At 37.4% G+C, this 23,585-nt stretch overlaps 2 protein-coding genes across 3 annotated transcripts; both read left to right on the forward strand.

Annotated features, from left to right (window-relative positions):
• The first annotated feature begins 713 nt into the window (after window positions 1-713).
• Window positions 714-6,942, forward strand: LOC140341087 (uncharacterized). Of its 2 annotated transcripts, none has more exons than XM_072426624.1 (6): window positions 714-787; window positions 1,922-2,011; window positions 2,581-2,700; window positions 4,252-4,287; window positions 5,690-5,828; window positions 6,712-6,942. In XM_072426624.1, exons 2-6 carry the CDS (start codon window positions 1,966-1,968, stop codon window positions 6,887-6,889), a joined length of 519 nt encoding a protein of 172 aa, XP_072282725.1. In that variant the 5' UTR covers window positions 714-787; window positions 1,922-1,965; the 3' UTR covers window positions 6,890-6,942. The 2 variants fall into 2 exon arrangements, with proteins under 2 accessions (XP_072282725.1, XP_072282724.1); XM_072426623.1 differs by having other exon boundaries at window positions 739-787; window positions 4,252-4,395.
• A 10,430-nt stretch (window positions 6,943-17,372) lies between these two features.
• LOC140341291 (phospholipase A2 inhibitor and Ly6/PLAUR domain-containing protein-like) lies at window positions 17,373-23,355 on the forward strand. Its single transcript, XM_072426915.1, has 6 exons — window positions 17,373-17,471; window positions 18,667-18,786; window positions 19,931-20,083; window positions 21,055-21,105; window positions 22,487-22,630; window positions 23,065-23,355. The coding sequence occupies exons 1-6, from the start codon at window positions 17,420-17,422 to the stop codon at window positions 23,184-23,186; spliced, it is 642 nt and encodes a 213-aa protein (XP_072283016.1). The 5' UTR covers window positions 17,373-17,419; the 3' UTR covers window positions 23,187-23,355.
• Window positions 23,356-23,585: the final 230 nt, after the last annotated feature.

Below are 23,585 nucleotides of genomic sequence, written 5' to 3' on the forward strand. Positions count from 1 at the left end.
TAGGAAGCATATCAGCTGTTTTCCCATAGTAGAAATAAGTTTCATCAATCCAAAATGTGTATTGCATAAAGTGTGTTTTGGTGCTTGCTGGCCATAGTAAAAAGTGTTGTGAACATATTTTATTGTGTTGCTCTTTGTTTGCATAACTGTGCCACAATCATTCCATTGTGAAAGATTTATTCTGCACGACAACACATTATCTCGGATTTATATTCTTGCATGCAAAAAATGCAGTTGTTGCATCCAAAGAAAATACATCAGGGTAAACATCTGGCCTTTGATCTGTCTTGGACATTGTAGTAAATGGTAATCTGCTGACTGTGTTTATTGTGCATCTGAAAAGCCCTTCTAAGTGTCTTAGACCCCAGGCTGGTCCAGAGACAGGTTGTTGGCCACATCAGCCAAAGTCATTTGATTTCTCCAATCTTAATATTCTTCTCTGCACACAGCAACTGATTAATTGTTTAACTATTTAAATATCTTAAGTAATTAAATAAATGTTTAAATATCCTAAATAGTCAAATAAATATTTAAATGAATATTTAAATATTTAGTTAAATATAATTATTAATTAGGTTTCTAATATTCTGTCTGATTACAAATTAGATTTGAACTCATTGCCATTTTAATAAACAATCATGAAGTCCTGGGAGTCAGTACACAGTTTGTGTAATTCCTTTAAGTGGAGCATTATTTGCACCTTTTCACTGCCCCTCCCTGTACTCCACCATAATAAGTAGAAGGTTGTGATGTTCCTCCAAAAGAAATTCAGGGTGAGCTGAGCTAGGTAAGAGCGCATGGTCTGTGTAATATGAAAGTTCTTTACACTTGAACTATAAATGGTGTTGTTTTTATAATATAGACCCCCAACCAATTTTTAGTTTTAGCTTTTTATATATTATATATATGGAATGGGTGACATACTAACACCCCAAATCATCCAAACAGTGAGTAAGGACTTATGCCAGGGGATCCATTTGTGATCCAATGCGTTTAATTGCAAGACGGAAGTATGCCAAGGATCATTCAAATACCCATGTGAGCTACAGCATTCAGCTGGGGGCTTAATCATGGCCCCAAACTTTCTTAAGTAAAAGAGATGTTGGGAACCATTTTTTTTTTTGCACATGGCTGTAGCAGATTTCAGAACAGTTCCCAAAAAGCCACATGTCATTTTTGGCCAAAAGGTTACTTTTATTGAAGGTTTTTAAAACGATAGCATGGACAATGGGTTACCTGCAGCACAGTTTGATGCTGCCAGGTGCTTAGTAGTAGTAGTTGTGTGCCTGGGAGCTGCAAACTGTTCAGGTTCACCTTGCAGGTATGAAAGGGTTCTAAGCAATCCCTTCTACACCTCAATATGTCTTGATACTTTTCCATTGCAGGGCATTGCAATTCACACATAATTGTGGTATCTATTAAGCAGATTTGCTACTGAATAGTCCATTATGTTCTGATACAAATGATAGGTGGTTCTGGATTTGTAAATGTAGCATGTAATTGGTTGTGATTGCTGTTATCCCTATGTAAGCTAAATAAATGTTGGGGTCTATTCACATCAAGAAATGAATGTAACTGATCTTGGTGTGCTGTGGTGGCATTCATTTATTAAGCATGCATGTATCCTGTGTGACAATACAATGGTAAACCAAAAAACCTCTGAAGGATCCTCAGTTTCATGGGACCCTGGTTGGGAATGGCTGATGTAGAGTGACACCTCTGATTCCTGCTCCAGACTATGGATTCCCTGCTATCCTTGTTATCAGGTAACACCATGCGCTCCGGGAAATGGCTTGGACAAGATTGGTGACAAATATCTTTATAGTTGGGAATCTTTTATTATAATATTTGTTGTATGCTGTATAATTATTACATGTTTTTGGATTGTATTTCTTTTTTTTTTTTTTTCTCTTCTTTCTAGTCCGCTTTGGCTTTTGTCCTTTTTAAAACGGAAACTCTTGCAGTATGAGTGGTCTCTTTATCTGCCTTCTGTTCAGCATGGTCAGTACAGGTCAGTTCATGTCTTTCTTAGTGTTATGAAGTAGCTCCCCATGGCCCCATTTTGAGCCCAATATTCACAGCCCGTCCTTGCCCCTGTTCTCCCCAAATAGTTCTACTTAGGTCTATTGTATGCATAAACCACATCAAAAAAAAATTAAACAGACAGAGTGCATTCCCTTGCACAGCTTCCTCCTCTCTTGTATCATAGCCCTTTCCTCTTCTGGAAATATCTATGTTGTGTGCTAACTCAGCATCTCCACCACTGCCTGTATAATCTTTAATATTGCCTCCGCAGAGGCAGCAAAGAGGGAATACTATATCGCCTTGGGTATGCTAGGGCTATGGATAACACAACCAAAATGGTGGCACTTAACAGCATTGTTAGTTATTTTACATGGTGAACACAAAATAGGATAACTGTTTTTGAAATGAGTGGTGTGGTGACAGGGTCTCTTTAATCTTCCTCTTGTTTTAGCAAGGCGCCAACTGGCAAGTTGTTGCAATAGAAGATAATATTGCTAGTTGTATTGTGTCATTACATGACATAAGTTCTTTCACAATTCTGCTCATCTCCTCTAGGACTTTCTCTACTGTGTATCCACTGTTCAAATAATGTATCTGCGAGTTGTACTGGGGTGCCGAAAAATTGTTCTCAAGACCAGTTCTGTATATCCACACTACAGCAAACTACCTATAGTGGTAAGGATTATTCTGCCTTCATGGAGAGTACTGTAATCTCTGTACCGTATATACTCAAATATAAACTAATCTTAATATAAACCAGGTTACCTATTTTTACCTGAAAATACATTGACTCAAGTATAAGCCTAGGGCACATAATGCAGCTCTTACTGCTAACATTCAAAGCCATAACAAATACCAAAAAAAATGAATGTACAATAAATACAATCATGGAGTATTTTATTTGTTTAAAAGGGGTAAAAACTAAAATCACATAGGCTCAGCTTATTTTTATTTTTACTTATTGAACTTTAATATAACTATATTTACTCCTAAATGATCTTTTGCGCATAACTATTGGCAAACCAGTAGAAGACAATGGAGAGTGTGTAACAAACTCTAATGCATCAGAGAACAAGAGTTTGCTGTATACTTTACATAAAGATGCAGTGCCACCTAGTGTTGTGACCTATGTATAAGCCAAGATTTTTTTTTTTATACTGGCATTTTCAGATAAAATAAATTTGGTTTAAACAAATATATATGGTAATTGGTACCTGAAAGTGTTAAACGTACATATTGCTTCACATGCATGCAGTTAAACTGAAAGTAAAATCTGATGTTTGCACTTTAAAGAGTAACCTACAGAATGCATATTTATTTCTACATATACAAGTGACATATGCACATCCCTGTAACATTTTTATATTATGAAAAGCTTTTGTATATGTCTAATTAGGATTTAAATATAATAAAAATAAACTTGTGGTAAGGGGCATCCAAAAAACCACACATGGGAATGTGCCCTGCAAACACCCCACAGCCTTCTGTTGTCTCAGTGGAGCAGGGAGCTGGATGGATGGAATTGCCAAGTCACTTGGATGCTGTTACATGCATAGTGGAGAATTCTGTTTGGCTTTGCAAGCTCGATACCACGTTACTACACTGTCCTTATCAGCCAATCCAGTGCTTCACTCTTTATATTTGCCCACACTTTAAAGAGGAAGTAAACTGAAAAATGCCCAAGACAAAAAAAATACACTTACCTTTATTCATGCATCGCTGTTGATCGGTCTAGAGGTGTCTTCCATCAGGTCCGCGATCTTCGCCTCTTCTTCTGGGTTAATCTTTCCACGTCATCCGACCCAGTTATGAGATCAGGTGACGTAGCATGGAAAAAGGCTCCTTCTGCGCATGCCCGAGATGCTCGGGCATATGCAAAAGAGGCACCCAAAAGCCTCCCGCGATGTGTGAAGTAGGTATCCCGGGAGGCTTTGCCCCCCCATTCATTCTTAATCACCTAGGCAATCTAGAATTGGGGGGGGGTGCTGCACGTTTTTATTTTTTTTATTTTTTTTTTTATTTATATTTTTAAAAAAAGGGTGTTGCAAAAAAGCAAATTTTTTTCTTTACAAAAAGGGTTGTCTACCCTTTTATGTAAAGTGAAATTTCTGAGTTTAGGTATGCTTTTAACTGTGGTTTGATATGATCAGTAACCTATAGCATATTCCTTCAGGTATTTATTATATTTTTTGTTTCCTCTTCAAATTTTTTGTTTCTGTATTCCAGGTGGTCTGAAAACTCTGAAGTTTGAGAGAGGCTGTGGTACGTTGGACCAATGCAATGTATCGGGCAGTATTTCCAGCGTGGTCAGCATACATTCCCTTAGCGCATGCTGCAGTACAAACTCCTGTACCCCGGGTATACTGGAGTGTGAGTATGCAAGAGAAGGCCAATACCGCTGAGAGCCTGACATACTTATCCAAGAATACAAGTCATCGCTCTATTAGGACTGTGAGATCAATCAAGAAAGAAGAGCTGTCCGCATACCAGAGTTCCGCTAATTGCTCCGCCATGTGATTGGCTGAGGAAAGGGAAACCCTGATGATTCCTCAAGCTTTTCTCAGCCATTCAGCACTAGAGGTGAATAGGGACAAGTCTCTCCATTGAAGTATAGTGCTGAATGGCTGAGAAAAGGAAACCTCTGTTAACTGGAAACTACACTTATCCGGCCATTCTCGCCAGTAACTGAGATTCTACTGTACATGCTGTACACTTTGAGCACATTCACAGCTTTGCAATGTTGCCAATGCGCGTGTGTGTGTGTGTGTGTGTGTGTGTGTGGGGGGGGGGGGGGGGGGGGGGGGGGGGGGGGGGGGGGGTTGCATAATCTATGTACCCACAAAAGAAGTTCCTATTTCAAAGTTGCTTTCAACAGACCTTTAATATAAATCAGGTAGGAATCTGCAACAAACCTTGTTAAAATAAGAATCGCTTTTGGGAATTGAACTATAGTGCCAAATAATACCCTGTTAGACCAGTTTGACCCCCTGTTCATAATTTCTCCCTCTAATACATTATGTATATTGATATATTGTGCATGACAGCAGGTTTATAGACCACGGACAGCCCAAGTTTAGTGTAACATGATGTGTTCTAAAGTAAAGATGCGCTTTAATACCAACTCAACTTTCTCAACTTCCTACACCTAATATTAGGCATGCATAGATGAATTACTGGTGTCTCCTCACCTGTCGCATGACAAACACATTTCTTCTATTCCCATATCGGCTGTCTCCTCTGCTGCCCTTATGAGCTTTGTCCTTTGCAGCACTGATTCATCACCCTGGCCTATATGTTGTATAAAGAGTGGGCCATTGACCACCTGGGCCTACAGCAAGGGTTGGATGTAAGTGGGCATCATTTCTCCCAGGCTGTAGAGCTGAGACAGACATATTTCTAGTGCAACACTGGGCATTTGATTGTAGATTGATTAAATAGGCAATAATTTTTATATATATTGGGCACACTAATAGAATCTCATTGTGTTGGTTCTACTGGCAGCACACCAAGAAAATACATATTGTCATTTGCCAGTTGCTGTGATACCTGGACAGTTGGTGATGTTTTACATTAAAGGATTAGGACTGAGAAATACTAATATATGCTATGCATTTGTATACGGTCTTTTATATCAAATAATTTTTTTACCTTTTTTTGTATTTAGCACTAAATGTAACAAAACGAAAAAACAGTGTTCAGTGTCCCATATGCCTCACCCATGAGAACGACTGTTTTGCTTCAAAATTGACAAATTGCACTGGGGATGAAATATACTGCGCCTCATTTGAAATAAAAAATTCAGGTAAGTAGAAGGTTCTACTGACTATTTCATAATTTGTGTGTATGCTGGGTTGTATTGCCTTACTCCAGGCACTCTCTGAATCCTTAAGGCCAAGAGAAAGACGAGAATAAGTCAGCTTAATTTTTTTTTTTTTTTTTTGCCGGGGGTTTTTTTTTTTTTTTTTAACAGGAGGTAAGGAGAAACTGAATACATATGAAATGAAGCTGAGTGCCCCACCTGCTGGCTGGATATGTAAACAACATACTATTGCAATACAAATATTTATCGGACTAAATAAAATTGTAATATTCTTAGACTAGAGATAAAAAACTTCTGGAGATTGCTCACTGCAAATAAGGGTGGGCTAAATCCTGTATTTTATGCTACCCCTCTTTTTTCCAATAGAAAGTATTTGTATAACCTCTTTCTTTCGAATGCATCGTAAAGTGATAAAGAAACATCCAGTTAAGTGCATATTAGGGGCCCCTATTATACCTCGCCTAACCAAAAGAATTTCATTTTATACTTTGCCACTAGATGCCAGCGTGTCCTTGTGTAAAGTGTGTAACAAACTTTTGCCCTCTGAGACAGTTTGGGGACACAGGGTCATCTGCTGGTAGCCAACAATAATACACCAAAGATCATTTAGGAGCTAATGGCCTATCACAACTGAAAAGTACAAAATACTTTGTGTAATGAGAAAGGGGGGGGAAAAGATAAGCATACTGAGCCTAGGTGTTTTTAACTGTTCCTCCCTTTTATATACCGGTAAATGTTTTAAAATAATACACCGTGTATGTATTTTTTTTTTCTTTTTCTCCATAATATATATATATATATATATATATATATATATATATATATATATATATTCTTGATTTACATTTTTCCTTACTTTGTATTTCAGCAAAAACTTACATCAAAGGCTGTGCCAGTGCATCCTTCTGCCAGATAAGTCTAAGTAAAAAAACTGAAAACGGCTTAAGAATATCAACAAACTGTCTTCGTAGTGCGAGCCATTGTCTATCTTATCCAAGCCTTGTTTTGCTGTTTGTGGTGTTTCTTGGAAAGTCCATTGCTTAATGGAATGCCAAATGGCCGCGTATGAACGGAGCCATACGTATGCACAGTCCAAAGTAACCAACAGACAAAATTGCAGCAATTGAAACGCACACCTCTTAGCCAAAGGATGTGTAATTTTTATTCAGCTGATCCACATTTTATTTTTTCCACTGCTCAACGGAGATCACTTCATACTAACATAAGGCTTCTTGGTGCCTGCTTACCATCCAGTGAGCAGGCTGAAGACACGAGGAGATGTTTTACCCAGTTAAGTGATTTAGGCTCCATTCATGCCACCCTGGTGCGGCAACGCACTTATTACCATAAGCCACGTTGGCACTGTGGTGCCATTCATTCTTCCAGATGGATGAGTATTGCAGCAAGCAACAAATAGTGCTATACTGTGCATAAAAGGGCAGTGACTTTTTTAGGAAAAGCTAAACTTTGCCTTTTTTGGGCAAATCTCCATGTTTTGTTTGTATCTTTTATTGAGAATCGGACTGTTAATGTGTCTTGTCATTTATGTGGCTTTAAACTTCCTTGTTTAAGTTATAAATATGTTCAATTTTTTTAATTTGAACACTGTAAAGAATGAAGTAAAAGGTTTTTATAATGTAAAATTGCTGCCTATTCTTATATTATTGTAAAATGTCATATGACAATGCTGCCTCCTAAGCAACCAAGTCTAATTAGTTGTCAGCCCAAGCCTATAGAAAATTCTAATTTACGGAGAAGGCAGTTTTGGGACAAAACATTGGGGAATTTGACTGTATTGAATTTTACTGTGTGTGGCTGCTCTTCTCCTAGCTAAATATTTAACGAGAAAAACAACAAGATTCATGCAACGGATTTATTTCAGAAAAGGTTAACTAATAAGTCGGCAATGCTTTAAAAATTTTGTTGCATTTGTCAATATCGGCAATACTCCGATGACCTTCTGGCCATCTGCTGAATCCAGATAATCACAAGTACCACTGCCACTTCCTATGCCCTCACACAGGTCATCTATTCAGGGGGTTCTTAACAGGACAATTAGGAAAAGTCTTGAGCTTGATGCAGACAAAACCAATCTGGTTCCTATATAGCCATCCAAATCAGTTCTGCTAAACTTCGTTGTGGGCCTCCAAACTTTTACGGAGTCCAACCCAGGCTCTTTTTTCATGTAGTACACATCCTTGCTTTATATGGAGTTAATGCCAGGAAGTCTCTTCCCTTTCTTGCATGACTTATGGTGGACTTATGTCATTCAATTCAATACAGGACCAAATATCATGCATTGTACAGAATTCAGAGGGCCTCCACATTTGTGGAAAATCTGGTGGCAAAGTAGAGTGCCCACTGGCACTGAGCAGGCAGGATGATGGTGACAGGTCTCTTAATTAAACACTAGATAAAAGCCACTGCCTAAGGAATGACAAGTGGGGCTTACAGCCAACTAGACTGGAGGGATCAAGGTCAGGATGGGTCCTGGTGGAAACAAAAATCTAACCTATTTCCCACAGCAGCTGGAGTTGCACCACAAAGCAGGGCTCTATACAGAAGGTGAAGGTGTGCATGGTCTCATCTAGGTATATCTAGCTATTACAGATCACACATTGCTGGCACTACCAAAGGTGCTCAGTTTAGTTGTTGGGCCATCCATGTGACCTTGTCATACCATGGGCTACGAGTGCTAGTGACATGTCCACCAAATAAACTCTACTTTTTCTGGAAGTACTCTCTCCTCTTCAGCTGATCTTCCTCCATATCTAGAAAGGATTTATTAGAATACGTTGGAATCTAGGAGGATCTGGAACCACTGATGTTCTTTCACCAACCTTCTAAAAGTTTTAAAATAATATATAAGCAGGCTTGGGCATGTTAACCAAAAATCCATCATAATTCATTAACATGAACTGGCAACATAGTTTATACCCTGTGTTTCATCTAGTCCCTTCCTTTCCACTTTAACTATGACCATATAGGTTTATTTCTAGGTAATATCTAGATGGGACCTCTATTGTGGCGAATCATAAAATATAAATAGGAGAATCAATATACATTTTGTCCATCATGTAACGGCCCCTCAATCTGGTGTTCTTACCATAGTTTAAAGCCCGCTTTAAATTTTGGGGGGTGTAAGTCAGTATATTTTTGAAAAGGGAGGGAGGACACTCGCACTTTTCAAGAGGATGTGCTAATTTTGTAGGTTTGTGCTATAGTACTTTCTGCATGACTATGGGGATTTAGAAGGAAATAGCACAACTTCTGTGAGGAAGACCACTGCAATAAGATGCCTATACCAGGTAAGTCAGAAAATCATTGATATAATATAAATGCATACAGTGGATGGGTATAGTCAAAGTAAAATGTGCATCAGATGTCTAGAATTAAAGGCCATGTTAAAGAGGATTTTAATTAAATGGGTGCTCCTTCCATATTGAGAAATGAGGGTGGCCATGAAGCAATAGAAAGTGTGTTAATGTCAGAATCACAAAAAAAAAACGCAGCCAATATACTTGACTGATGAGCTGCAATAGTGAGCAGTGGTTTTGGGGTTTAGATATGCTTCATATGGGTAAAGCACACATTGCATCAAATGTACTACTTGTCTGGGAGACAATATCCCCTTGAAAAATGAGATTTAGTTCCGTACTGAAGGAATGTTTTAAAAAGTAATTCCTGCAAATAATTCGTGGCATATGAATACTTAGTGGTTGAAAGGTCAAAAAAGACAAATATATTGGTTACTTGTACTATAGGCAGTCCAAAGAGTAAGATGCAACAAAAGTTTTCTGGTTTGAAGCATTCAGGTGCATGTTAACACAATGCCAAGGGGAAAAACTCTGGCAATGATCTTAGAGAAGTAATTGTTGCTGCCTATATATTTGGGAGGTTTAAAAATAAAAAACATTTAGGACGATTGTTAATCTTCCTCAGAGTAAACTTCCCAATCAATCCACTTCATGTGGATGCATGTAATGCTCAAATAATGAAAAAAAAAATAGCTACATTTTAGACTCTACACAGCAGCATGTTAAAGTTCATGACACTACAAAAGGAAGAAAAAGACTGAACAAATATAGCTTGAAAACCTCTTCTGTCTAAAAGAACATAGAAGCACAGCCTAGGTTTGCAAAGTAGCATCTGAACAACCACACTTTCGGAACAGAAGGAGATCTTTGGATAGAGGAGACCAAAGTGGAGATGTTTGGCCATAATGCACAGCCTACATTCAGCTAAAACCAAACATAGCACAACTATCTCATAGGAATTGTGGTGGAGGGATGAGGATTTGATTTTGTTTTGTACCCCAGGACCTGGGCACCTTGCAGTTATTGAATCAACCATAAACTGGATCATGAAACAGGTCAACAATCCCAAGCACACCAGCAAATCTACAACTGAATGGCTGAAAAACAAAAAATCAACATGTTACAATGGTCCAATCAAGCTCCAGACCAGTGGGCCACAATTCTTCCACAACGATATGAGATTGATACAGAAAATAGTGACCAACATATTGCTGCAAAAGGTGGTTCTACAAGCCATTGAATCATGGGGTGTACTTAGTTTTTCACACATGGCTTCTCCGTTTCAGCTTCATTGGTTTTTTTTTATAAATAATGATTCATTTAAATAACTTTAGAACCTGCCAGAATCAGATGATATTTATTATGTTTTGATGTGTAAAATCTTAGATATTAAAGGGGGGATACTTTCTTTCTTTCATGACTTTATCACTACAATGAGATGAATGAATAGATAATAGGGGGGGGGGGGGAAGGTTTTGGTACCAGAATAGCTATACTTAGAAATCAGAGGTATGATTGGACATGGGACATAGTGACCACTTTGTTTTGAACAAAGGCAACAGGATGAATGTCACAATTCTACATCATTTATCAACAATACCACATGGCCACCATGGAAGCTGGGTGATCCAGCAAACCTGGAATGGATAAAAGTCATTTGCTTTTTGTTAGCAAATGTTTTCCATTTGGGACCAGATCCATTCCAGGTTTGCTGGATCACCCAGTTTCACTGATGAAAGCGTATTCTCTCCAGCCTTTGAGAGCTTTATTAAATCAGGGCCAATGACTTGGCATTTGATGATCAACTAAGCCATTTGAAGCATTAACTTGACATTAAAGCTTTACATATATATTGTTCCTAGGAATAATTGGGATAAAATGATCCCCAAAAAATTTTTCTCAAGGCATAGGTGTTGCTAAAAAAACATTTCAGTGCACTGTTACAACAGTCAGGTGAATCTGGCAATTAATTTTGAGAGTGAGGCAGGACAACATTGGTTGACGATGAATCCCATTCTTTGGTCACTTCCTGATCTAGATCATGTAACTCTCTGAGACCTGCCCCTTTACCTTTCTGGCAGAAAGGTGAACACCACCTGAACTGCCTCTTCTCTAGCACTCCCTCTGGTGGTTGGTTTGGATACTTGTGAGTTACATGGTCCCCATTCATCACATGATCTCCCCTGTATAAAGAAGTGACTAGCGATATTTCCTGAACAGGGAGTTCCCCTAGGCTCTGCTTCCAAAAATTATAAATATTAATAGTAGTATTATTATCAATTATATTCTTATTCACAGCTACATTTGAAAATTGGGCGCTCACAGTATGAACCACTGAAATACATGAAAGGATTGTTTTCAATGGTATAAAAAACCTTTTCCTCTGAAAGATTACAATATGACTTGTTTTTTAAAAAATTATCAGTAGTGATCACTTACAATAAACACAAAAACGTGTCATTTAGGAGAATTCAGATCAGATTCAGACCCAGATTTTCAGGGGAAATATAAGCCCTACCCCCAAAGTAAGCCCTATCAACTTCTTCGGAGAGTGTGGTCACGTGGTACATGGAGGGATACCAAGTGGACAAAGAGAGCAGAGAGAGAGCAGGAGATTTTAAAAGCACTGGAGCAAGGGGTCATGAAATCGCAGGGTGGTTATTAACCTACTCTGGTGTGACACTACAACTTTATTAAGAGGTTGGGGGACTCTCTTTTCAAAGGGTCTTTGCTAGTATTTCATTAATTCAGGTTTACATTGGTTACTGTTCTGTGTCTGCATGTTACTCTATGAGTCATATGTTAATTGACATTTTCTTGTTATGTTGCACTTGTTTGTCTATGAAGCTGTGTTATTTTTTCATTAATCATTTTTTGTTCATTCATATTCATGACTTGTATATAACAGAAAAAATATGTTATTTTGACAGGTCACAGATATCACAGAGGTATCTTTCTATAGATTTTTTGTGCATGAGAAAAATAGTGACATCCTGAAAATAAGCCTCAATGTGAAAATGTAAAATTAACAAAAGACCCTGTCTTATTTTCGGGGAAACACAGTATTTTGTATTGGATTCAATACTAAATAACTGTATTGAATGCAATACAAAGTATTCATTATATATATATATATATATATATATATATATGACATGATTTTGTGTTTCAAACTTTATCATACTCAGATCCTTATTTGGACATATTTTGGTGAGTTATGCCTAAGTATTACAGGCCTACTATGTAAAATAAATTTTCATGAAAGACAACGTACTACTTTTAGATATACAGTAATACCCTGAAATTTGCGGGGATTACGTTCCTTGACACCCCAGTAAATTTGGAAAATGTTCAAATTTTGAGATGCTCTGAGATGCTGAACTCTCGTTCTACTCTCGTAGAAATAAAATAATCATACATTCAGTAATGATCCGTTTTCTTTTAACAACTTAAAAAATTGTTTTCCTTCTGTCTTTTTTTTAATGCTTTAATGGATCAGCTAATTCGGATAAAGTTTAGTATCAAATTTTAAGTGTTAGGTTCCGCAAATTCTCGGGGTGTTACTGTATACTGTAAATCCAGACAGAATATATATATATTTATATTTATATATATATATATATATATATAGTGAATAAAAATACAAAGCAAAATAAAATGTTTGTGTAAAAGAGATTGTCTGGCAATTTATCAACAGTTTAGATGATTCATGAAAGTAAATGGTTCATTGATGATTCATTTTAGGTGATTAATTTAATGAAAGGTGCGTTTGTCCTTGTGTGTGAATAGATGGGTAAATATACTGAAAAAGGTTTACAAAAAAAAGAAATTGACAAATATACCTTAATGATCTTAAAAGGTAATATGTAGGGGGTGAGGTTAAATGGGGTAAGTAAAAAAAAATTGTTTGTCCAAATTGGGGATAAAGTTATAAACCTTTCTTTATTATTGGCTTTTTATATCTTTAGCCTGTTCTTCTGGGTATAGCTCTTTTCTTTAATGTGAGTGGTGGCGCCTGTTTGCAACCCGGTTTACCGATCATCTGGCTGGCGGGAGCCTTTTTTAAAATACATTTAAGGATCTACATATGATCATTTATCATGAGTTGAAAAACCAAACTTTTTTTTTTGCTTTAATACACATTGTTGATATTTATATTCCCATGTGTATTATTTCAGCTTCCTGCTTCTTCAGTCCAGCTCAACCGCATTGTGATCTCGTGTGTATGTTATGCATGTTGATAATTAATGTCATTGTTGGGAAGATCATAGCTATCAAATGTAATGACAGCTGTGTGATATGTTTTCAAAACTTTTTCCATAGCTCATCAACATGCACTGAAGAAGTAGACATTGATTTGGGAAACACGTAATTATCTCATGAATTATACATCGATCAAAATATATGTACACTTAAGAATTCTATTTATAAATTATTCCGTCAATTCGCTTTGGGTTCATTCATATTTTCATTAATACACATAGCATTTCCTATTGTGACAGCTCTGCACTTTTGAGGTTGGCAACTAGGTTGGAGAACGAGTTATGTTTTTAATAGGAACTGAAATAGGAAGTGTAGAGAGATTCAGCCAATTTTAGACAAACTGACCTAGGAATATTTATAAATAGAGTCCCTAATTTGTATTTTTTTTTGTAAATTTAAACATTTTATGATAATAAAGATTTGTGATGTTTTAACGTATCACTTTGCCCTAATGAGTTGGAACCATTGGCTGCTAGGACTTTAAGTCCATTCTGCTCACAGTCACCAGTTGCCTATTGTAATGTTTAGCTTGGCTGGCAAGCTGCTGGTGAGTTTACTTGTTGGATTTTCTGTTTGACTGCCTGGAACGACCTTTTGCTTGTGACCCCTACTTGGCTTTGTCTTTACCCTTGGTTACCTCGTCTGGTGGACTGATACCTGTGTATGAGGTCTGGCTCTGGTTTCTGGACTGTCCTGCGTTATCTGTGGGCTCCTGGTCCTCTGTCGGTTCTTTCCCAGACATATCCTTTGTGCAAGGAAAACCTGGGAGTAACCATATGCTGGGAAGGTGCAACTAGACTCCCGAGGCGGATTCGGGGCTTGATATAGGCAAAGAGTGCAGCATTAGATTGGGCGGCTTGGATCTGTGAGAATTGGTTCTGGACCAGGGTTATAGAAGGAAACACTAGTGAACAGTGGACTAGGGTCACATAAAAAGGAATAAAATTCTGATGGGAATAAGAATCAACCTGTCAATTTTCAGGAAAAAAAAGAAACTTATCAACAGAAAAATAGTATGATGGGAAACACCACACAATACCAAACACATTTCTGAAAACACAAGGAGAAGAGCGAATAATCAAGGAAACATATCCAAGAGATTGCTGTATTAACCACAATTATCATGTGAAATCATAATCTAACAACATTACCAACCCTAAACATTCATCTAATTACTCTCAACTTTAGATATAATCATAATTACAAGAATAACTATAACATTTTTAATCAAGAAGGGATATCAGAGATTTAATAGGTATGTTAAGAAGAGAATGTTACATACCTCAAATGAAAGGGATCATCACCCCAAAAAAAGATCAGGAAAACCCAGGGATGTAGAGGACAGGGAGTCAAAAGAAACAAACCAGGAAAAAAGGATAAGAAAACAACAGGTAAAGATATCTTCAATCTTAGCTCTGTACAAATTACTGATAATATGCTTTATGTTTTGGAACAAAGCAGTCCTATCACCATCATTTTAACTTTACATGAAAGGGTAGAAAACCCTTTCTTGTATAAAGTAAAAAATATCCTATTTTTATTTCTTTAACACCCTTTTTTTTAATTAAAAAATAGGGAAGGGAAGCTCCTCTTCTCCTGTATTTACCCCTGCTGTGGTAAAAACAGGATGGGAGCGCATAGCCGCGACGTGGGTATCCCAGGAGTCTTCCAGTTGCTCCTTCTGCACATCCCCAATGTTAGAGTAATTGTTTTTGGATAATAGCTGATTTTTTATATTTTCTCATATTGAGGCTGAATTATTAAAACTCTCCAAGACTAGAGAGGATAGATAATTATACTATTATCTTTTATAATTAAACTATAATTAGAGAAACTAGGTGATACAGCAAACCTGCAATAAATCTGGTTCCGGATTGAAAACATTTGCCAACCAACAGTAAATGATTTTTAGGAAATCTATTCTAGGTTTGTTTATTAGCTTAGGTTCTCTCATGAAGAACTCATCTCCCATATTAGCTTAGGTTCTCTTAGTTCATCCTCTTCAGTCTTGGAGAGCTTTAATACACCGGACCAATTGTATCTGGTGGTTTGTTAAAACTTGGATTTGCTTCAGATTTGTTCCAAATGGAATATTTAATTCCTATATGTAGGATGATTAGGAAAGGAATAGGTTAATATAGGTAAGGGTTAATTGTAAACAATTATTTAAGACAAACTAGATTGTATGCCCAACTCTTGATGATATCTCATTAGGTGAAACGTGTTTGGGATAAGCCTAACGAGCAATTCAAATCTCTGTGTATGTGACTTGCATACTGACTATTTTGCTTTTATATATAGTTTTATTACTGTGTATTACATTTATTTACATTTATATTGCTATATTATTTAATTTATTCATGGAAGCTTTACATTGACACTGCATACATTTATAACTGTTGCCTACCTACTACATTGTACCAGATATATCACCAAGGTCTCCAAGACTGGAAAAGATAGACTTTGTTAAAGCGTACATAAACTCTGAATGATCACTTTACAAGGTATGTAAGGTAAAAATTCTGTTGTTTTTTTTTGGGTGCAGCACCCAAAAAAAGGGGTGCAGCACCGTCTCCTAATTCTCGATCACCTAGGCTATCGAGAATGAATGGGAGCGCAAAGCCTCCCGGGATACCTACGTCACGCATCCCAAAAGGCTCTTGGGCGCTCCTTCTGCGCATGCCCGAGCATCTCAGCGATGTGCAGAAGGAGCCTTTTTGCGCAAAGAGAAACATTTGCCGGTCTCACTCATGTGCAATGAGATCAGCAATTTTTTTTTACCCGATGTCACCCGATTTTGTGCTTGGGTCGCGTGATGTAGGATGAAGAACCAGGAAGAAGAAGAGAAGATGGCTCCACCCAGAGCGCCGGCTCCGGGACGACGCCGGACTTGATGAAGGACACCCACAGATGGGTCAGACTGCCCTGCGGGATTGAAGGTAAGTGTATATACTTATGCAGTTTTGAGTTAAGTTACTCTTTAAAGGATTTCCTTAAAATCATTTGCTAATAGTTGGAAGATGTTTTTAAGCCTGGAACAGGTTTGATAGATCACCCAGGTTCTTCCATGATAGTCTATCTTCTCCTGTCTTGGAAAACTTTTAAAAAAACAAGTCCATTGTGTGCAGATTTACTTTTGAGTTAGCGGTATTTGATTGGTATTTTTGATTGGTGCATAGTTTCTATTACCATTGGTCATTTAGATATCTGCTTTCCCATATATATTGAAAGTTATTATTTTTAACCTGAGAAAATTGGACTGTGTTGTATGTACACACATCATATGTTTCTCACCCAATATAAACAGTTATAGTCTACTGGGGCAAGAATCTGACGTGTACAGTGGTCGATCGACAATGTATATAGTTCCTTCATGACAGATCCATGAAGGACCAACAATGAAGGACCACAATATAAGTCAATGGAGAAGAGCACAGCAGGGTGTCGCTTGTTCTCCCCCATTTCTCTCTCCGCAGAACAGAATGGCACTGTGTGTAAATCATTTGTTTGTTCATCGTTTTTTTTATGCTGGAAATGATCAGGAAAGTTTGTTTCCAGCAACAAACATTAAACAGTTGTATGCTACCTTAGTCCCCACTTTTTTAGAAACCATTATCATTGATAGTGCTTTACTAAGCACTTTACTTGGGAATGTCCACCATATACATCGTATAAATATTTACTTTAATTAGCCAATCACGTGCCGATGACATCAGTTACCAGGAATTTTCATTTGACACGAATGGATAGGTAAATTAATGTGAATATCTCTAACTTCATCAGTAAATCAGCTTCATTATGTTTGATGTGATATCTGTGTCAGCCAGACAATTATTTTGTACTACCTACCTATTAAAAGATTTCTTGATTCTCACATGTGCCGGATTAGCATAACATCTAATAACTGCATGTAAATAGGAGTTCTAATGAGAAGGATAAACACACCGGCTCGAGGCAGTGTTCTCTCTCTGGCTTCATCTACATCACATTGACCATGAAGATTCTGCTGGTCGTGAATTTGGTCATCTTTATCTCTTATTTTGCAGGTAAAAAAAAATAAATTATAACTTTATTATTTTATAATTTGGGAGGGTCTGTTTCTAAACCAATTAATTTGTTATTCATTAAACATTATGTAAAATCTTCCAGGTCCATGAGTTCATAATAGCAGAAAATGTCTGATGAATATCAGATCCACTGATAGTGGTGGAAACAGCCAACAGTGGGCAATGATGCAAAATTGGCTTGACCCCCAACTTCATCATTACAATTTGGCTTTTGTGGGGGCCACCAGTGGGCTGAGGAGGATCCTTTGGGCAGTGGTGCAATGTGTATCTCTAGATGTCCACCCCATTTCATTGCTTTATAAGCCAACCTCATTGGGTTTTATAGCTACTATTTAAAGGGTTTCCCATAAGCTAGAAGTTGGAATGGAGGGAGTCAGTATAATGCCACGAGTAAAAATGTGAATTAAAAAAAATTCAACCAAAGGAAGAAGAAATCATTTTGGGCATTTTCCATACATCAATGTATTATATTTTACTTATGTGCTCCCAAGGAAAGCCAACAACATAATAAGCTATAGAATTATTTTTTTTTGTAGTGTTTCCAGAAAAAACAACTAAAGTAAACACAATACATGCAAGCTAGTTTTTAAAGTTCCCTATTGAAGTTAATTGAACAAGTTCTTTAAAGGGATTTTTTTTGCCTTCCTCTGGATCAACTATGACTATAGAGTTTTATCTGGGATATGTTGATTTCTCTAGAGGTTGAACCTAATAGACTTATGTCTTTTTTCAACCTGATTTTGTAAAAGAAAGCTACCCAATTCTGATGATTGTCTGGCCCCTATCTGGCACTCTGCAATTCTAAAACTCAGTTGTCGATCTTTGGCTTCATCCTTCCCTCCCTTGATTTTTTAACATGAAATTGCTATCAGTAAAATGTGTAATATTTTTTAAACCTTAAAGCTGATTATATATTTGCTCCTTCCTGATTATACCACTCCTACTATCCCCATTTGAAATTCCTTATCGCTCTTTCAATTTCGAAACGTATCTTGTTTTTCATTACATACCTCTTCTTAGATTGCATGCTGCATTACTATTTTGTGATTATATTCCCCAGTATGTAGCCCCTGCATTATCCCGTGACTGATCACATAAAAGAAAATGCTAACATGTGTGTTTACTGTGCCTTATTCCTAGTATTGATGAATGCATTGAATTCTTTATATTACAGAGGCACTTGTCTGCCATAAATGTGATAATCCCTCAGGAACTACCTGTTTGATCTACACCAATGAGACGTGCCGCCCAAAGATCGACAGATGCTTTGTTACCATTATGGCTCAGATAATTGGTAAGCCAAACTCCTAAGTAAAATCTTTATCCTATCCTACCCTGTCTATGTTTCCAAGCACAGAAGAGCATATGTTGTAAAGTTGCTGAAATATAGAGGATGAAATTGTTGATCACCTTTGGAAAATGCTGGTTGGCTGCCTTTTTCTACACCAGGAAGAAGTATTCAGATTAGCCAAGCCCAAGTTTCTTGAACTCCTCCAGGCCAGAGACCCCGAAAATATTCAAGCCATTGGATCTATATCAGCGTTTCTCAACCCTTTTAACATTGAGAACCCGTAAATAACCTTTAGGTCTTAAAGGAACCCCTGATATATTTACTCAATCCATATAAATAACTCTTGGCCCAAGGAAACACGTAACAACCACTGGAGGACCCTAGGGTTCAACGGAAACCTGGTTGAGAAACACTGATCTAGCTGATAATCAGGCAACGAGCAATTATAATAAGGTCAGCAATAGCAATCTTTAAAGTCTTTTTTTGCCTATTTCCATGAGATATGGTAAATTTGCTATGGTGTTTACCAAATACCATTGTATTGGGTTTCATAATATCCTCCATTTTACACAAATGACCTTGTAAGTTAAAATATTTAAAAGGTTCTTAGATCTCAACTGCAGCAGACGCAGCTGATTTCATCGGATCCCTATCTCTACCCATTGATGTTGGTTACCCAGTTTTTGATATCTCCTGGGGTTCCTCAATTTAACCAACATCTGCTCGTCTCTCAGAATACACCTTGTGATCTCAGCTCTAATGTTTAGCTTTTTTTGGATATCACAAGTGTGCTCCAAATACTTTTGGAAAGGGAAAAAAAGTGTACAACATTGCCATTTAAAATAGTACCTAGAGCTATATATCAAAGGAAAAGAGTTACATGGCCCTCCATACCTGGATTTCAAGTCTTTGCCCTGGTGGAGAAAGAACAGAAGATGTGGAACCTACAAAGCTGGCTGAAGCAGTATGGCCTCCAACATTCCAAATAATAAATGGTGGCTGGATCCTAATTATCAGATAATAATGGACCTTGGGGTAAATCTGGAGTTTCTTTAGGAATAAACATTAAAAAAAATCGAGAAGCAAATCTTTACATTGTTCTTGTTTTAAAGCTAAAGACATCACAAAGTTTTTTGTTTTTTTGTAGGACAAAACATAAGTTATCAGAGTTCCAGGGGATGCGCAAAATACTTTGGGTCATGCGTTGAAACCTCCACCATGACCATGGGAATTGACAAGAAGATGATTAGGCATTCTAAATGTTGTACAGAAGATCACTGCAATAAGGAGCCCATACCAAGTAAGTAAGAAAACCATCAATACAATATAAAGTCTGGGGTAGCAAATAAAAAAGGAGACAAATGTCCATGGTAAAGGGGGGCTAAACTTAAAATATAAGGCTGTTTGAGGATGGATTCACTGTGCATTGGGCCTGATTTATTATAGCTCTCCAATACCATAGAAGATAGACAATTCAGGAGATGGGGGCTGGGTGTTCCAGCAAACCTAAAATGAATCTGGTCTAGGATTCAAATGATTTCCCAACTAATAGCATTATTCTTTAAAAAATCCATTCCAAACTTGTTGGATGATCCAGGTTCTCCAATGATAGTCTATTTTCTCCAATCTTGCAGCTTTAAAAAATCGGGCCCAAGCTGCTTGTTGCCCATGATCAGCAATGTAAGAAAAAAATGCATGCAATTTTTTGTTTAAAGGTTGCTAGGTTGTGGTATGACACAATGGCACAATGGCGGACCATCAACCCCTTTCTCCTACCCTAAAAAAAAATTATTATCAGGCTTTTTTCCTTTTATTTGTTAGACGATGTGGTCATTTACTGATCACATTCAAGAAGCTTCCCAGTATGCTCAGTTTGTGAGCATAATTTTACTTGTGGTACACCAAAGGATAATACAATAAAACAAAATGGTGGAGTAAGAAGGAAGAGTAGAAAAACAATAGAGAGACACCAGCATAACAACAGAACACAGTAACAATAATATGCAGTGCCATCTTGTGGCCATTATGGGCTCATACAGTCAAAGCATAAATGTCGTTGCATCTATTCCAACATTATTTACTTGGTAATCCTACCAATAGCACCCTTCCACTCTCCTCACTAAAGGAAGCCGCGGTGATCACACAGGTCGGTCTTTAAACATATCTTCTTTTTAATTTTATTCATTTTTTTTTTACCTTTGCTTATCTACATTGCACAGCCATGTGAGTAGTAGTTGTACACAAACAAAATATTATTGTTTTATTTTCCAGTTATTCTCCCAGTAAGTGATGTGGTCAATGCAAATCTGGCAACACCAGCAGGTATTTGATTAGCTTCGGCTCATGCCGGTAATAGTATTTTATTCTGTGTTCCATTGTGGAGAATTTGTATCAATGTTCCGGTAGACACAACAGGATAGGACCAATACCCTCTTAAAGAGATGCCACCAAAAAAAAAATATATACCCACTGAAAGATTTATATTTACTATCTCCAGTGACATCTGTAAGATTTTGGATTTCTCAACAATTTTGGTGGCAATGGTCACCATGACTGCAGCAAAACAGATCTGGCAGCCTACCCATACCCAATTCCAACAAGCCACCAAACCATACATACAACCAAACAATAACTACACCATAATATTTGGTTAATGGCCTGAAGGCATATTATCAAACATTTCAACAAATTTTAGTATAAACATAACTTATCAATAAATAACATTACCATAAATTAACATTATTCACATTATTAAACATTATTTACCATTAACCTTTGTAACCTTACCGGTTGCCAATCCCCAAAAGCACCCAATTTCACAGGTGGTCTTCACTGGAATATATAAATTGCACCCAGCCACCAAAACCTCAAAGCTCGGGAACTACATAACCCTTCCTTTACCACAGACCACCACCGTATATTATACAAAAACCACAAAACCATGGAGACCACCAAAGATGGGTCCCTAAACCCACTGTAACACTGTACCAAATGACCACTAACCATCAAAGACCTTAACTGCTCACCCCTTCAAACACCATCCTATCAAAACCTTAAACATAACTCAAAACAATCCCAAAAAGAAGGGTGGGCGAAAAACTTTCCTTTCACCCGCTCTAAGCTAATGGCCTCCCACTTCCTATTCCTGACCTTTTAACATCTTAACCCCTCCTCCACCCCTTAACCCCACCCTTTTCTAACTTCCGAAACTTAATAATAAACCCTATCCTGGTCTACTCCCTTTCTGCCCAGTCATGCCGGCCTTCCTCTACGCTGCTTTCCTTGCATGCTCTAGGCCTGACTGGACAGCCTTAATTTTTGTGGGAAAGCAATCACACTTGCTTGGGGTTTTAGCTGTTTACTATCTATCCAACAAAACAAAAAGTATTGGCTCCAGATAGACTTTTGTTTACTAAACAAGCATCCCGGGATTGCTGGGACAATGTTTGCACCTGCCACAGACCGTGGGGCTCTCGTTGCTTCCTAAGCCCAGCACCAAGGGATGGATAGCTGGGCTGCGTGAACAAGGTTCTGAAAGCACGGACCGGTGTGCAGGTCAATGTAGGACTGTGTAAGCTGTTGTGGGGGTCCCTGCTGGGTGAGAACTGTCTGGGGCCCCCGCTCAATTGAACACCTTGCAAAATGCTATGACTGCCCCTGCTGCACATTATATGGTAACCTAGCTTTTCTGACCTCATTTTAGTGAACTCAACGGACATAAAGGGGAATGGGCTAGAATGTCCGGCATGTATGGAGAAGGGAAATACTTGCACATCAACAGGGACCGTCAAATGCGAAGGAACCCAGGATAAGTGCTTCGAATTCTATGGTGGTTTATCTTTTGGACGTAAGAAGGTCTTTTCAAAGATTCATTGGCTGCTAATAAGAGAAATAACACTTCTGCCCACCCATATATGTATCCAATTTTGAATATCTGCAATTGCCCTTCCTTTTCTTTACAGTATCCCTTAAATATTTTGCCGTTGGCACATGATCCCCATTGCATTGCCCAGTTCCCAATGTCCTTTCTTGACAATAGTAATCCTATAAGTCTTGAAGACTGCCGGAATTGAATACTGGTATTCAACCCCCAATAGACTTCAGTCCCAAGTTGGGCTGAACCCGGCAGTTTTTCATATTCCTAAGGACTAATAATAATAGTAATTTCTAATATTAGCAGTGCTACAATTACAATTTTTACTATGTATTATTAATATGATTATGACTACTATTCATTATTATTAATAATTCATTATTTAAAATTATATTCTTTTTTCACAGCTCCATTGCAATATTGGACCATGAAAGGATGTACCAATGAAATAGTCTGTGAGACTTGCACTCGATTTTATAAAACATCTTTTTTCCTGAAAGGCTACAATTTGACTTGTTCTAAAAATTAAGCACTTACATCTGCTTATAGGAAGCCTGCACATAATAATGTCATTGGATTAAATTCAGATTAGGATAACAATGCCTTATTCCTTTATTGCAATTGGTCTAAATTTGATTTATTGAACTGCAGAAGCGCTCCATTGTTGTAATATGTATACAATAGAAAAAAAAAAAAGGATCTTACAACTTTTTGTAAACTTTTTGTCAAATAAAATGTTTGTGTAGATGAGGTTATGGTCTTTTTTATCAACAAGCTGGATTGGAATTCCATCTTTGAAAATATCTTTCAAAGTCTAAAGGGTATACGCTATGTTTTATTTAATACCAAGATCTTATAATGAAATATGGTTATATGAATGGTCATTATGGAACAGGTACCAAGGTATTTAATGAAGTATGCATCTTTT

Source organism: Pyxicephalus adspersus, chromosome 11, assembly GCF_032062135.1.
Source record: "Pyxicephalus adspersus chromosome 11, UCB_Pads_2.0, whole genome shotgun sequence".
Lineage (NCBI taxonomy): Eukaryota > Metazoa > Chordata > Amphibia > Anura > Pyxicephalidae > Pyxicephalus > Pyxicephalus adspersus.

What these genes read in the sequence shown, in the direction of transcription:
- LOC140341087 (XM_072426623.1), top strand. Translation starts at nt 1,966, where the DNA reads ATGAGTGGTCTCTTTATCTGCCTTCTGTTCAGCATGGTCAGTACAG. An exon ending in TACCCCGGGTATACTGGAGT is followed by an intron (nt 4,396 to 5,689) that starts GTGAGTATGCAA and finishes TTTTGTATTTAG; the next exon opens with CACTAAATGTAACAAAACGA. An exon ending in TTTGAAATAAAAAATTCAGG is followed by an intron (nt 5,829 to 6,711) that starts TAAGTAGAAGGT and finishes ACTTTGTATTTC; the next exon opens with AGCAAAAACTTACATCAAAG.
- LOC140341291 (XM_072426915.1), top strand. Translation starts at nt 17,420, where the DNA reads ATGAAGATTCTGCTGGTCGTGAATTTGGTCATCTTTATCTCTTATTTT. An exon ending in CATTATGGCTCAGATAATTG is followed by an intron (nt 18,787 to 19,930) that starts GTAAGCCAAACT and finishes GTTTTTTTGTAG; the next exon opens with GACAAAACATAAGTTATCAG. An exon ending in TGGTGGTTTATCTTTTGGAC is followed by an intron (nt 22,631 to 23,064) that starts GTAAGAAGGTCT and finishes CTTTTTTCACAG; the next exon opens with CTCCATTGCAATATTGGACC.